This window comes from Pleurodeles waltl, chromosome 3_2, assembly GCF_031143425.1.
Source record: "Pleurodeles waltl isolate 20211129_DDA chromosome 3_2, aPleWal1.hap1.20221129, whole genome shotgun sequence".
Lineage (NCBI taxonomy): Eukaryota > Metazoa > Chordata > Amphibia > Caudata > Salamandridae > Pleurodeles > Pleurodeles waltl.
Window position 1 is genome coordinate 42958810 of NC_090441.1, and position 16889 is coordinate 42975698.

Sequence of the window (16889 nt, forward strand, 5' to 3'; positions counted from 1 at the left end):
ATTCTCAACATGATGTATCTGCAATTAGAATTATCCATCAGAATAGTCTTTCCAGTTTGTGTACTGACTTTTTGGTTAGATGTACTAAGCTTATTTTCTGTGCGCAGGTGGCACAGAATTGGGCCGTTTGCAAACAGAAAAAAAGCATTTTGGGATGTACAAATGCTATTTTCCAATTCAGTAATCTATTGCTGAATCGCAAAATAGGTTTGTGAATCAGTATTAGCAAGGGGCATGTCAAGGACGTCCCTTCCTAATAGCGAGTCGCAGGGGATGTAGGAATGTTTTGCGACCAGGAATGTGGTCACAAAACATTTGCAGTTACCACCAACTTCAAGTTGGTGGTAACCCATTCGCAAAGGGAAAGGGGTCCTCAAGAGACCCTTCCCCTTTGTGAATGGTGGTGCAAATATTTTTTAGGAGCAGGCAGTGGTCTCACAGACCACTGCCTGCTCTTAACAAATTAAAAGAACACTTTGCAGTTTCCTTTTTGTAATGCATCCCGTTTTCCTCTACCTTTTGCATTGCAAAAAAAATGCTTTATTTAAAAAGCAATCACAGACATGGTGGTCCGCTGACCCCAGCAGGCCACTATCCCTGTGATTGTGGCCATTCTCAAATGGGTCGCAAATTGCGACCCGCCTCATGAATATTAATGAGGCAGGACCTTGTGACCCCTTTGGGAATAGCAAACAGTGTCTGAGACACTGTAGTAGTTCGCAGTTTGCAATTTCCTAATAACGAATTGCAAAAATTTGCTATTAGGAAATCACAAACCACCTTTTTAGTACATCTGACCCTGTGACAACTAAAATATTTTGTGAATTACCTATATACTAAGGTTGGTTTAGAAAGTAATGCTTTGAAGGTGGTTGCGGACCAACCTGCCTAATTAATGTTTATTAGATACATTGCATTTTGTGACTTCCTCTGTTTGGCTGCAAAGGTCAGCAGACAACCATGCCTGTCTTTGCATTTCAAAACTGAAAACTTTATTTTTAAGTAGGCAGATTTCAGGGCTGCTTTAAAAATAAAAGTTTTCATTCTTGAAAAGCTTCAGTGATATTTGGCCGGGTTCCCCTGAGTTAGTGCCTGCTCCAACTAAAGCTGCCACCCCAATTTGCAAAGGGGAAGGAGACCAAAAGGGACCCCTTCACTTTTGCAAATGGGTTACTATGGGAGGTAGTAACCTCTCGATGGTTTGAACCCAAAATTGCCTTTGCAAACCATTGATACATAGAGTTCCAAGTCAATATTTGGAAGGGGCATCCTAAACACGCACCATACAAAACCGAATCAGAAACCATTCCTAAGCACATTTCGCAATTCAGAAAAAGGTTTTAGATTTGTAAAATGTGTTTAGTATGTTTGAAAAAGCTTTTAACCAGTTGGAAATTCTCGGATTTATTGAAATGGAGGGTTTGCAGCCGGCAAAAGGTTTAGTACACCTGGTTCATTGTGTTCCCACTAGGTTTTGCCAATAGAGCCATCAAGTAACCATTTTGTTAGACTGCAATGTCACTTGAGACCCACTGTGAGTCCGTTCATGTGTTTACTTTGCTGGCACAATGACATTTTAATTGCTAATTTGGGCTTTCTGTTTTAAAAAAGCTTGCTGCTTGGATGCCTTAGTCTCTCATTAAGGCAAGGTTTTATGCACAAATCACCTTTGTGAGTTCTTTTGTTTCACTTTACTGAAATAACTATTGGATTTACAGCTTTTTGCTCACAAAGTAAAGATATGCACACCTACTGATTTTTGGTTTCCTAAAAGATGCAACAAAAATACTGGCCTTTTCTCAAAAGTCTTGACTATGCAATATTTTGCTGCATATGTCTTTTACAGTCACCCCTTGCAACACATATGTCATCATCTGGATCATTTTATAACACACTTCTTTGATGGTACAGCTTGACTCTGCTAATATGATCTATTCAGAAAAAGGGTCCTACTCTCAGCTTCCAAGCTTTTGTTTGCTTCATCAATTTGTTTTTCTTAAGACAGCTGGGGCTAACACATAATAAATCTTCCAACCATTGCGTGAAAATGAAATACAGAAGTGCAGGTACTCATTACCCCAGAGTACAAGTTTATTGAGAAGGGCCAGTTCCCTCAAAGTAAATGTACTGCACAAGTGCGGAGAAGCACAGGTACTCTCTCAAATCAAAGAAGCTCAGGTACTCAGTAGCAGACACTATCTGCCCATTTAAAGCAGTGCTCCCAACTATTAGGAAACACTTCCCTAACAAAAAGCCAGACCTATAGACTTTGCCAAAGGCCAATGATTTTTCACTTCTTTACTTGGTTTATATCTGTATGTTTTTCTTGTAAATGCTTATCTGTATAATTATCGTTTGAATTGAAATATTAATTCTTTTCTCTGCTTATTTTGTAACTTTTCAACTATAACTATAGCACAATGCAGCAACAGCTGACATGTAGGTAGAGAGGGGGAGTGGACAAATGTGGTGTTGGTGCATGTGTGCATGCTTGGAAGGTGAGTGGTGTAAATAAAAGAAAAAAAAACACTTACCTTGCTTGCTGCACGACGTCTGATGTCTTCCTCGCTCTGATCTCCTCTCTGGCTCCAGCAAATTCCCTGGAGCAATCCTGGCACTGCTTTCATGCTGGTAACGACAAGAACACTGGAGGCCTGTGCCTTCTTTAACCCAGCTGTCTTATGACAGCTGGGTTGGAGAAGATTAAAGTGCGCATTTCTGGCTGGCCGTCGCAAGACAGCTGTCCAAAAAGACATGCGCTCTTTAAACTTAAGTGCACAGCTCACTGCTGCCATTCAGCAGCAGTGGCCCCGCCCCGTCCTGAAACTCGGTTCAGAATGGGAGGATGGAATTTTTTTTTTAATAAATTACTTTAATACCATTTTATTTTTCATTCCTTGGGGGCATTTTAGGCAGAGGGGTGAAGTTCCTCTGCCCTAAAGGAAAAAATGCTGCTGGCACAATACCTTTAAGTCAGAGGGTGGGCTGTGATCCAGCATCGTGGTACAGGCGAGCTCCATATTGCACTATTCTGATTCACCAGCTGAGCTTACAGCAAAGCACAAGGGTCAATTTAGTGCAGAGTTCATCAAATTGTTTTAAGCTGAATGCCCCTCCTTGCTCAGTACAACAAAATTTGGTGAGATCCTCTGAAGCTACATAACCTGATAAAATGTTTTAACTGTGAACTTTCAATACTGTCAGTAAAGCACATTAAAACGTATGCAGTGTTTCGTCTAAAATCAAAAACATTCAGCCAAACAGGATTTTCAATGGTACATGCTTGCGCCATCAACCTCAAATAATCTTACAGCACATACATACACTGAGCAGGAGCAGCCAGACAGGAGCAGTGCACGCTTCCATAGCACACAAGAAAGGTACTGCAGGGGCAGCAGCAGTGTAACCTTTCCCCAATAAAAGCAAAAAGAGCAAAAAGAACAGATGATGGACGTAATGCTGAACAATGCAAACATTCACCCCCAGTCACAGATCTGGGTTTAATCCATTGTTTTTTTGCTCACAACGGTACCCCAGTTTGGACTCAGCCATATGCAAATCAGTCTTGACCCTGATTCCTATGGGAACAGTCCACCCCAAACTGCCAAATGAAGTCCTCCCTAGACCAGAAACAAGCATCCTGGGACTGGTTTTGGGGTATTACCCTTCATCAGCCAGACTAGCTCCTCGAACTGCCAGGCCAGGTCCTCCCTGAACTAGAAACAAGCATCCTGGGACCGGTTTCGGGGTATTACCCCTCTTCAGCCAGGCTAGCTTGAATCCAGTGGCACAGTCTGCATGGGACCCACATCTGGGCATACCCTTTCCACTTAGGGCAACAAAAGCAAAAAGAACAGATCATAGACGGAATGCTGAACAATGCAAACATTCACCCCAGAACAGATCTGCGTTTAATCCATTGTTTGTTTGCTCACCATGTTTGGACCCAGCCATATGCAAATCAGTCTTGACCCTGCTCCCCACGGGAACAGTCCAGCCCGAACTACCAGGCCAGGTCCTTCCTGGACCAGAAACAAGCAACTTTGGGCCAGTTTCCGGGTATTACCTCTCATCAGCCAGACTAGCTTGAATCCAGTGGCACAGGGAGCAAGAGACCTACGTCTGGGCATGCCCTTCCCATTTAGGGTGACAAAAGCAAAAAGAACAGATGATGGACGTAATGCTGAACAATGCAAACATTCACTCCCAGTCACAGATCCAGGTTTAATCCTTCATTTTTTTGCTCACCATGCCACCCCAGTTTGGACCCAGCATTATGAAATCACTCTTGACCCTGCTCCCCCTGGGAACAGTCCAGCCCAAACTGCCAGGCCAGGTCCTTCCTGGACAGGGGCGTACTCTAAGGTCTCCCTGACCCTAGAAGTGCATGCTGCAAGAGGTAGATGGGCTGAAGCCTGATGGGAGTATTAGGGCAAGGGTTACTGCAGGAGCCTCTATCATCCCTCAGATTTTATGTCATCCCTCAGCGCCCCAATGCTGGCCACCAAACCTCTTTTACAGCTTTACCGGCTGCAGGATGTCTTTTAGCCTCCATTCAATCACCCTCAGCCAGAGGAAGGCTTTTAACTTCATATGTCTGATCATTCGCTAGCTCTCGGACCTCTAACCTTCGCCTCACCTAACCTCAGCTAGCCCTTGCATTACTTCAGCTGGCCCTCTCATTCCATCAGCCACCCTGCACTGACCATCATTATCATCTGCCCCTCACAGACACTCAGCCATCACTAAAAATAATCGTAAACTAGGCCACAGCAAACCATACGTTAGTTCTCAGCCACATTTAGAGAACCACTATCTGCCATGAGAAAGACAAAGGCAGCCCTAGGACAATCCTTATGGACCATTGAGGTGGCACTCAGCGACCCACAACAGACTCGCAGAGCCACTCTGCTGCTTCTCAGAGACTTTCAATCCCTCCCCACTGAAGGCCTGCTCTAAACAGACACCCTCAAATAACTCTCAGCCCTCCACGTCACCCTCTGCTGGTCCAAGGAAGACTCAAGAGACCCCTAGCATGCCACAGAGCTCTTTACCTGACTCTCAGAGCCCACTCCATGCAGACCCTCAGTTACCTCATGGAGATCCTCAGCCCCACCCTGATAGTCACCCAAGTCAGTATTAAATCCTCTACTGGCTCACAAACCTGGTCGACCAACCCTGAAGATCACTTCAGTCTTCCCTCAGACCCACTCAATTTATCTAAGTGCTTCTGCTAGCACTCAGACTCTTACTATAAGCCACAGTGGGCCTCGGTAATGGCACTGTGGCCCTCATAGTACTGTAGACACCCCCACTAGCACTCAGAGCCCCTTCCCTGCTCACACCACCACTGCCAGCCTGCCCTCTGCTGGCCGGACCACTATGTCCCCAGGCACCTTGAATGCACTGCGTAGCCAGACCCATCAATAACCTGGAAACAATACATCAGGAAACGTCTAATGTACGCTTTCCACATTAAATCTATACCACTCTGGAGGCCGGGGTGTTTTCTGTATGTGCACCCACCAGCAGTGCCAAGGCACACGTGGACCCCATGGTTTCCTAGTATTTAGCTTGGCAGCAATAATACACAGCCCTACTGCACAATAGATGCTTTAAACTCTAGAAAGACAGGAAAACGCTGTTTTTGGGTCGCATAGCATCTTGAAATGAAAACAAATAATTTGAACGTGTTTTGTTTTCCTCCTAATTGTTCTTTCTCTTATTTTAGGGCGTTGACATTAAGATGACATTCCTTCTGTATTTTGCTGATGTGTCCTTGTCATCGGTTTAGCATGATTTTTTGTCACTAAGTTTGAGGACATTGTGCATTTCTAATTGCACAGTTGATCAACATCCGGAGGCAGCGAAGTTTCCAGATTATCTGTGTGACTTCTCTCCGCTACAGTCACAGACTTGTAGTCCCTTTCATTTATTTTCTAACCTCCTTAATATCAGGCCTGCACTGCAGCAACGCAAGTTGCATGCTTCTTCCACAGCCGTTCTTTTGTCAATCTTGACATGGTATATATTGAACGCAATTTATCAGGAAATGAGAGATTCCTTCACTTTCATGAATACAGTGATTTAGTTTGACTTACTCTTCTACATTTGGCTTCGATTTGTCCGGACTCAGTCTAAACCATCCTTCCTCCTTTTGAACGGTTTGTAACTTGTGTATATTAAACACCACCTGTAACAAAAAGGTACATTTATTATCATAGGTTTTCTTTAAATATGAGGCATTTCTTATGTCTTCGTGGAACAGGTTCAAGAAACCACAATAATATGCCACCACGTGTTGCTTATCTTCTCATATCAGCCTTTTTTAACATCTACACAATTCCACTTGCAAACAATTTCGAGAACTATAACTTCGGGTACCATATACATGCACGAAGATGATGCTCTAATTCACGTCAAGTCTCCAAGAAAGCGTGCTACTTATTCAAAAGCCATGCAATGTACTGAGAGTGTACAAAAGTCGATGCATTCAAAATGGTGTGTTGCACCTTATTCGAGACCAAGATACTTCTTCCTGGCCCAGGTGAACTACATTCACGTTCAATAATGTCACATCCGCCCATGGCCTCAACACCAGTTCTCACAATGTTCACATCCTGAATGTTGTCCTTGACTCCAATCAATGATTCCTTACGTGAATAATATGGTAAAAATTGCATTCAGATCCCTGTGTGTTTTAAAACTAATCGGCCAAAGAATAGCATTTCATTCTCATGGTTCTTTCCTTCTGGACCTCACTTTCCTAATCTCTCCATTAGAAAACTTTCTCAAGTTAAGAAAATCACTGAAAAAAACACCGTTTCTGACAGGCATTTACCCTATCATGATACTTAGGCTGTGGCTTTCATATGTGACTTTACTTTGCCAATGGTGCTTACCCTTCCAAGTTGCTTTTACAATACTACCCTTGGAAGTCAAAGTCAAATGTCCATTGGTCATGGTAAGCAAAGTTATTTTCAATGTTCTAAAAGCAGCATTTCCCATTTTAAATCACAGCATAACTGCTGAAGAAAATTACATCAAAATTGGCATTAGTCAGAACTAGAATTAGAATAGACCCTATTTGTGATGTGGTAAAAATCAACATATATGCATTATAAAAAAGGGACTGGATGGGGTTCGAAGTGTTAATCTTTTATATAGCTGGACTGTAATAATTCATAAATTATCCACAAATCTGGATCCACTGAGGATCAAAGGGTAAACATTTCAAAAAGATTTCCAATCTGATTCAGTGATGGGGCATTTTCTTCAAGCCATTTGGGTATCTGTGGATCCTGAATGGATCAGCAGATCTGGGTGTTGGGATAGATTTTGCCGCTGCCATCATTACATGATATGAGGATACTTCAGACATTCACAGATTCAACATCTAAGGAAAAAGTAATAGGGGCCTTAGGATGCCTGGAGAATAATTCATCCATCTCAGAACAATCTGCAGTGGGTGGACAGCAGGGCAGCTAATACCCTCAAAATAAAATAAAATAAAATTTTGTGACTCATGATCCTTACATCCTAACCACTGACCCAACTTTGACTTGTTTTCCACAACCCCCATAAATCATGGTGGTCGCCATCTTATATCTGTGGAGGTCTATGACAGCTTGCAGTTATTGTTGCATGCTGTTCACAGTAGCAGGCAGATGGCAGCTGTGAGCTGCCTTGGTTTAAATTGCCCTAAAGATTTTTAAGGGCTACAGAGGAAAGGGGCAGCTCACAATCCTTTCAGGGCAATATTCGCAAATGTGAAGCCAAACTGGGACAGTTGTCAGCTGCCCCACACATTTCTAAAATCCCTCCCTTCGCTCTTGGGCAAGAGGGTGGCTTATGTACATCACACCCATCTTTGTGCAAGACAAGGGTTGGATACAAATTCTACCTCTGCCCTTAATCAAGTAAGTGGTAAGTGAAAGTTAATCCACAAAATGCCTTCCTCCTCGCCACTGGGTAATATTGAAAGAGATTAAGAGAATTCCCAAACCGCACACATTTTTGTATTCATCCCGATGTTTACAAACATTGTGGGATGGATAAACATAGATGCCACCAACGTCCTTGGACATCATTAATCCAACCTCTCTTACTTGTGTAATACTAACGCACCCTTTCCCTGCCACAGAGTTTGGCAGGAAGAAAACGAGGGATAAAGCCCTAATGTTGGGGGGGGGGGAATAATAATATTCCCACACCCATTGGAAAGGTGTGCTACTATTGATGACTGTGGGGTGGGAAATAGTCAATAATAGCACCCTCACATGGTATAGGCAAAATAGCAATTTGAATCCAAATGCTATTTTATTATAAAATAATTGCAATTAGGTTGCAAATATCTGTATTGTTGCCTAGTATTTGTTTTTTAACTCAACACTCAAGAATACTGAATTCCATTTTTAAGAAATAGTAAATACTGAGCTCGTCCTTGGTGAAGATGTGAGATGTAAATGATGCACCATCCCTCCTTTGGAAAAGTCCCAGGTGTAAGCCTCCTCACTATTGTGCAAAGTGGGAGCAGGGGTGTGGAATTTATTAAAATATCTACTTGTCCAGGGGACAGGTTGCTTCTCAAATCTACTTGTCCTGTAAAAAGATCTACTTGTCCCTTTGCTGCCATGTAGTGTGGCGACAAATTATGGCAGCAATTACTAGCCTCTCTGATTATGCCAGGGCTACTACCATAGTAGGGCTTGAATACTTGGAGTTTCAATCCCTACTGGAGCAATTTCCTTATTTTGCCACCTTTCTGCAGATCTGCATACTGGGGCTGGAGGAAGCAGTAAGCAATAGTTCCAGGGCTGGAATGCCTTTGAGTCTGCAAACCTACTAACCTGCATGTTTTAAAGATTTTTACCAGCTTCTCTCTAATATTTTCCCATAATAAGAAAGGTTGGACATTTACTCCTGACAATGGCAGAATTATAACTTCTTCCAGGGTTGGGAAGAAAGTGGCTGGAGGGAAAATGAACTTGCAAATGCTCAATAGATTTTCACATGAGCAAATCTACACATCGTATTTACCCATGCTAAAATACAGTTCACAAATATTTTATAGGGGTACGACATATACCATGGGTGCACTTTTGTGACTTTCTTTAAGAATTTGGGGCCACATCTAGGTAGGTTCAGATTTGTGACCTGCAAATTGCGAGTCGCAAATCCGAATGTAGGATGGTGTCCTTGACACCATCTGTGATTCGCAAGGGCTTCGCAAATGCCCACCTCATGAATAATCATGAGGTGGGTCGCAATTTGCTACCCCCTCGTGAATGGTGGCCTGCTGGAGACAGCAGACCACCATGTCTGTGACTGCTTTTCAATAAAGCAGTTTTTTTGGGTTTTTTTTTGTAATGCAGCCCGTTTTCCTTGAAGGAAAACGAGATGCATAACAAAAACGAAAAATGAAACGTTTTCGTTTCATTTTTTCAGAGTAGGCAGTGGTCCACAGGACCACTGCCTGCTCTGAAAAAATGTTTACAGTGACATTCACAATGGGGAAGGGGTCCCATGGGGATCCCTTCCCTTTTGCGAAAGTGTTAGCACCCATTTGAAATGGGTGCAAACTGCGATTGGTTTGCGCCCGCGTTTGCGGTCACAAAACAATCCTACATTGCACTGCGAGTTGCAATTAGGAAGGGAACACCCCTTACTAATTGCGAGTCGCAAACCCGTTTAGTGATTCGGTAACCAGGTTACTGAATCGCAAAACTGGGTTTGTGCATCGCAATGTGCTTTTTGCACGTCGCAAACAGCGAAAGTCGCTGTTTGCGACATGCAAAAAGCTACCTACATGTGGGTCTTGGTCCCTAATTAGGTCTGGTGTTAACAAAGACATTTTTTTTTTATTAAACTTCTATTTCTCTCTCTTTCGGCTGGCTTTACTGTGAGTGATCGCATTCTGCTCTTCCACAAGGAGCATATTGCCACACAAAGTAGTTTTGTTCAGTGTCAGGAACTACAGTGGCAATCAGTGATGTAACGAAACTGGAGGGTGCCCCTTTGCAAAGAACATGGAGAAGCCCCCTCTCCAGACTCACTCAGGGCAGGTGCTGTGCTGATGGGGCCCTCTGGAGGCTGCGGGGCCTTTGTTATGCCGCTGGTGGCAACGTGTGCTTTAAGAGTTACAAAACTTTTTTGGGGGGTTTTGCCAATGTTTGTTACAATGTTGAGGGCCTGGTAGCTCCCACAACAATAAAGTGTTACAAAAGCCATGTCAAAACAAGACACGCATTGATGAAACTAAAAGACTTACAAAAATATGTCAGATCAGTTGGCTTTGTCAGTGTTTGTTTATTTCCATGCTTCCCATAACCGTGTTGAAAATGGTTACACTGATTTTCCATTAGAAATATTTTTGGGAAATACTAGCATGCATCAACACATTTTACTAAATGACACTTCATTTGCATATAATCAGAGAGCATTCTGGGAGCATTATACTTAGCCTCTTAGCCTAAACTTTTCAAACATGTGTGTACACGTTTTTTTGTACTGGAACCAACGTCAGTAGTGAAGTGTGACCTTAAAACATTTATTTACAGCACTCACCCTAATAATGAAGGCTTTCAAATAATGAACCATAAATACAAGTTCGAACAGCATTATCTTTTGGAAGCACATTACCTCAACTGCAGAGAATTCCACTCTCTGTAAACAGGCAGCCAAAGGGTTGTCCCAAGGACAAAGTAAACATAAAAACTTGTTGCCCTTGACCCCAAACAAGATGTCCCGGGCGATAGGAATTCCACATCCCTGTGGGAGTACCAAGTAACACCCCAGCCTTGTGGCAAGATGGAAGGAAGAGCTCAAAATAACCCCAGCTGCCTTAAACAAGGCACACAAACCACACCATCCATTGGCAAGCAGGGGCATGGCACCAATACTCCAATATCTTCCTCGCATTGGGGCAAAACAGGGGAGAGAGGCAATATATAACCCATCCTTAGGCAAGGTGGGGGAAGGCACTAAAAAGCTCTCCAGCCTTGTCCAAGGCAGGGAAGATTAAATAAACAACCTCTTGAGCACAATAAATAATTTGAGGAAATATTTGTGCTGGACCTGGCCCTTTTTGCAGGGTCATCCCCAAATGTTTTGCCTCCTTCCTCCTATTTTTCTGACCTGTTTTTATTGGCTTTAGTACTCTGGGCACTTTACCACTGCTAACCAGTGCTAAAGTGCATATGCTCTCTGCCTAAATTGTACTGGTGATTGGTTTATCTATGATTGACATATCTGATTTACTGGTAAGTCCCTAGTAAAGTGCATTATGTGTGCTCAGGGACTGTAAATCAAATGCTACTAGTGGGCCTGCAGCACTGATTATGTCACCCACATGAATAGCCCTATAAACATGTCTCAGACATGCCATTGCAGTGTCTGTGTGTGCAGTTTTGAACTGCCAGTTCGACCTGGCAAGTGCACCCACTTACCAGGCCCAACCCTTCCTTTTTCTACATATACGTCACCTCTAAGGTAGGCCCTAGGTAGCCCCAAGGACAGGCTGCAGTATATTTAAAAGGTAGGCCATGTACTGGTGTGTTTGACATACTGCCAAATTTGTTTTTCACTATTGCAACCTGGACAACCTCACAGCCCTCGGCCTCAAACAACTCGTCAAAGTCCCCACCCACAGAGCCGGACACATTTCAACCCTGTTTTCTCAGCAGCTGACAACATCACCATCGAACACAAAGAACACCGGACGCCACTAGACCGCTCATCCCCCCGGCAGATGCTGGGGAAAAGTCACAGAAGCACAGCTCACCAAAGCTCTCAACCACTCTCTCCCACCGGACGCAGCGGATGCAAATAAAGCTACAAGCCACCTACACCACTGGCTCTCAAACTGTACTGACAACATAGTCCCCCTAAGGAAATCAGCAGGGAATCAACAGGGCAAAACACCCAAGTGGTTACGCCAGACCTACAGGAGTCCAAGTGCACCTGCAGATAATTTGGAACGTAAATGGAGGATCAGCAAATCTACTGAGACTGCACAGCCTACAAAAATGCAGTCACCACACACCACCAGAACATCAGAAATCACAAAAAAGCTGCCTTTCAAGCATGCCTCAACACAAGCACTCACAACAGTAAAGAGCTCTTCGCTATCGTCAAAGAGTTCACGAACGCCGGGGCAGACACCTCATCCATCCCTCCCTCCCACGACCTTTGCAATGACCTCGCCACCTTCTTTCAACGTAAGATCGAGGACATCTACGAAGGCGTCAGGAACCAAAGCCCGCCAGCACCACTCACCACCACGGACCTAACTCCTCATCAGATACTGAGCTCCTGGACCCGCATCACCCAAAGACTGATAGACTGATGAACTCCATCCACTCTGGAGCACCCTCAGATCCATATCCTCATCGCATCCTCAACTTGGCCAGTGCCCCCATTGCACTGGAGCTCTGCTGTACGATCAAACTATCCTTCGAGACCGCCACATTCCCATCAGGCTGGAAACACGCCGTATATCACCCCGCTACTCAAGAAACCCACCGCCGACCCTCCGAAGCTGAAGAACTACAGATCCATCTCTCTGCTCCGTTTCCCAGCCAAGGTCACTCCTGGTGGCCCACCGCTCTGGGTAACCCCTCCATGCGCGCAACCTGGGCATCATCCTGGACTCCTCTCTATTGATGACCCGCCATGTTAATGCCGTCTCTTCATCAAGCTTCCGAACCCTCCGCCTCCTGTGGAAGATTTTCAAATGGATACCCCCCGACACGAGGAAGGCAGTCACCCACACACTCATCACCAGCAAACTAGACTACAGCAACGTACTCTGTGCTGGCATCCCCAAGAAACTTCAATCAAGACTACAAAGAGTCCAGAATGCAGCAGCCAGACTCATTCTGGACATCCTTTGACACAGCCGAATCTCCTCCCACCTCAGAGACCTACACTGGCTCCCTGTCAACAAGCGAATCACATACAAAGTCCTGATCCACGCCTTCAGGGCACTGCACAACATAAGACCGGCATACCTCAACCAACGCCTCACCTTCCACGTACCCAACAGACATCTCCGTTACTCCCAGCTCGCCCATCCAGCCATCCCCAAGATCCAGAAAAGTACAGCAGGAGGAAGATCCTTCTCCTACCTAGCAGCCCAGACATGGAACACAGTACCCCTCAAGCTCAGGCCAACCGCATCACTGAAACAGTTCAGGAAGGACCTCAAGACCTGGCTCTTCGACTGAGCAGCATGCCTACATTCAGTGCCTTGAGACCCTATGGGTGATTAGCCGCGCTTTACAAATCCTTGATTGATTGATTGATTGCAAGGTCTATCTTTCCCATAGGTTAACATGGGGACTCCCTCTAAATATCTTTTAAGTGCAATTTCCCATTGGGAGCAGATGGAGATATGGATTCTGGGGTCTCTGAACTCGTAATTTAAAAATACATTTTTGGTACAGTTGGTTTTTAGATTGTCTGTTTGAAAATGCTACTTTTAGAAAGTGGGCATTTTCTTGCTTAACCATTCTGTGCCTCTGTCTGCCTGTGGAATCCAAGTCTGGGTCAGACAGACAGTTGGGCTGTTTGTGAATCCCCTCTAGACAGTGACACAAAGGGAGCTGAGGAGTGTCCTGTATATCCTGATGAGTCTCCTGGGCTAGAATGGGGATGGGGGGAGGCTGACACTTACACCTGAAGGGGCTGTGCCTGTCCTCACACAATGCAGTCTCCAACGCCCTGGTGGGTGTCTGGGGCTAGGCCTCGGCAAGGCAGGATTTTGTGAACAACAGAGACTTTCCTTTGAAGTTTGCCTACTTCAAAGGCAGAAATGAGTATAAGTAGTGGACCCAACCCCCCAGACTTTTAGATTACTTCAAGATCAAGAGGAACCTCTGACATGGAGAAGAGTTTGATACTAGAGCAGGACCTGCCACCCTGCCTGTTGCTTTGCTGTGCTGGCCTGCTGCTGCTTCTGCCTGAAGAGGGAAAGAACTGGACTTTGCTTTCTGAAATCCTGCTTGTGAAGTTTCTCCTAGGGCTTGGACTGAGCTTGCCCCCTGTCCTGAAGTCTCAAGGACATCAAAAACTTCATCTGCCAGTAACTTGGCTCTTCTGCTGGGAGTTCTGACTTGCTAAGTGGTGCCAACTCCAGTCCCTGGTCCCTTAGAAGTTGAAACTGGTAACCTGCGAGCAGAAATCCACACACCGGTATGTGCGCATCCGAAAAATCGATGCACCGCCAGTCCCGCAGCAAAAAATTAGACTCATCGCTTGCTTCGCGGCTGGAGAACTTACGCAATGCCTGCTCTCAATGTGGGCTCTTCCCACAGACCACATAGGAAATTTTCATGCACGGATTCTGGGTGTCAAATTCTGCAAACATCAAAAGCACCCAAGGCTGCGCACCCTGAATCGACGCACGGCAAGTGTGGAGGGGCAAACAAAGACCACCTATACCCTTGGGTAAAGTCAAATATGTGACAAAAATCAATGCCTGGGCTTTGCCAAGGAGAGGTTATTAAAGCCAGCTGCCCTACTACCCTCTTTGAAATAGTGACCAGGGTACTTGGCCAGGAGTTAGCTCGCCAGGTTCTCCTTTCCACACACTATGTGGCAGCCAAACAAGGCCCAGGGCAGGTGACAACTTCCTGGAAGCCATGATCGGAATTGTATATAAGACACTAGGACAGGGCAAAAGATGCTCATGCCACCTTTCAGCTGCACTTGCATTCCTTTCACCTAAACCATTACATGAGCCATGCATATTAAAAGAACACAGTGAAATTCCCTAAAGTAGCTAAAGTCCAAGGGAAGTTTTGGTTTACGGGATTTTTAGCAGTGGCATCAATGAAACACCTAAAATAACCTGAAATTCACAAGGTATGGTAATGCCTTACATTTAGATCTCACCTCCAGCATCCTCACTCACCCTTAAGTCTAAACCCACTGACTGTACACACTGTTTTCAACATCAGACTTGTTTCCATTGTACAATATCATGAATCGAACATGATTGTGGGGGTAGAAGTTAAGTTTCAGTGAGGACAATGGGGAATAAGAGCTATGCTTAAGTTCCACTGCTGCTGCTGCTCGTGGAAGAAGAAAATTAGGTATGAATGAGAGACTGAATAAGTATGTGAATAAGTGTCAGTTCATTATATTATATATATATAATTTGTGACATTGCACACTATGTAATGTATTGTAGGTGTGGAAATATGTCTAATGTAGTCTATGGCAGGGTGTGAGCTAAAGTTCAGACACAATAACTTATTTATTTCAGGTCTTTTCAGGTTTTGTGGGGCAGTCACTTTTATACCCCTGCCAGCCTTAACTCTGGAAGTGTAGATTTGTCTGGAATATGACATAATAAAATATCAAATTGCTGTCACCAGCACTTCCCACAAAGGCACACGAAACACAAAAATCCAACATAGCACATTAGAAAAACAATAATCATACACCCAACAAAGAGCGCATTGGGCATCCATGCACTGAATGAGTTTAACAAATATTCAAATTCTTGTTAAAACGGGGATTTGTGCCCGATTTCATTTTACAAATTTTGTACAATTTCTCACACTTAGGTTTTTTCTTGACTCAGTATGCCTGTTAAAAGTAGGTGGAATTTGTTTTGGAAAAAATGTCTGAAGAAACCTGTGTACGACAAGCATTTACAAAGCCAATAGGTTTCGCCTTTGCTTTTTTTCTTTTGCATTCTATCTTACTAACTGGATTACAAATTTTAGAAAAAGGTTATCGTAATGTTTGTTTTAAATTTGATAAACCTTTAATAGTTGTTTATGTTGTGATGTGTATTGAATTAATATCCCAGGGCTCCAAAATCATAATTTGTACCTTATTTAGTATGGATTTGTATTATAGCATAGTAATGTGTAGTTAGTAAAACACCACTACACCTGCTGCACCATTCAAAGCATGCCCCTTTTAACTGCAAGATAACCACAATTGTGACTGTCCGTTAGCAGTAAATTATAGCAGTATTTGGTGTTTAAAGGAGCTATGACAACTTTTGCCCCAGTGCCACTGCACCTGCTACACCATTAAAACCATGACCCTCGTGCCTGCAAGATACCTCACTTGTGACTGCCTGTTTAGAAGTTCAATTTTGAAATAGTTTGTGTTTAATGAGGTTCCTAGGGCTTTTGGGCACAATGCCACTGCACCTGCTGTACCATTCAAATCATGACCCTAATGCCTGCAAGTTAACTGCACTTGTGACTGCCTGTTTAGTAGTAAAATATAGCAATGTTTAATGTTTAAAAAAGTTCTGACAACTTTTGGGGCCAGTGTCTCTGCACCCGCTGCACCATTTAAATCATGACCCTGGTGCCTGCAAGATAACTGTACTTGTGACTGCCTGTTTAGTAGTAAAATATTGCAATATTTGGTGTTTAGAAGCGTTCCTAGAGCTTTTGGACCCGGTGTCACTACACCTGCTGCACCATTCAAATCTTGACCCTAGTGCCTGGAAGATAGCTGCACTTGTGACTGCCGGTTTAGTTGTACAATATAGTAATAATAAATCTTTAGCGGGGTGCCTGGAGCTTTTGTTCCCAGTGCCACTGCACCTGCTGCACCACTGAAATCAAGACCCTAGTGCCTTCTAGATAACCGCACTTGTGTCAGCCTGTTTAGTAGTAAAATCTAGCAATAATTTGTGTCTAAAAGGGTTCTGATACCCTGTGGCCCTGGTGTCACTGCACCTGCTGCATCATTCAAACCATTACACTAATGCCTGCAAGGTAACTGCACTTGTGACTGTCTGTTTAGTAGTTAAATATAGCAATATCTGATGTTTAGAGGAGTTCTGGCATGTTTTGGCCCTGGTGTCACTGCACCTGCTGTACCATTCAAATCATGACCCTAGTGCCTGCAACATA

The 16889-nt window shown here is 44.0% G+C and overlaps 1 protein-coding gene across 2 annotated transcripts in view; it reads right to left on the reverse strand.

Annotated features, from left to right (window-relative positions):
* Positions 1 to 16889, reverse strand: part of LOC138286443 (ras GTPase-activating protein 4-like) — a 386898-nt gene that overhangs the window by 137861 nt on the left and 232148 nt on the right. For both annotated transcript variants that reach the window (XM_069226706.1, XM_069226707.1), the window contains exon 8: positions 6102 to 6193. In XM_069226706.1, coding sequence (XP_069082807.1) covers positions 6102 to 6193 — 92 coding nt within the window. The remainder of the gene's footprint in view (positions 1 to 6101; positions 6194 to 16889) is intronic.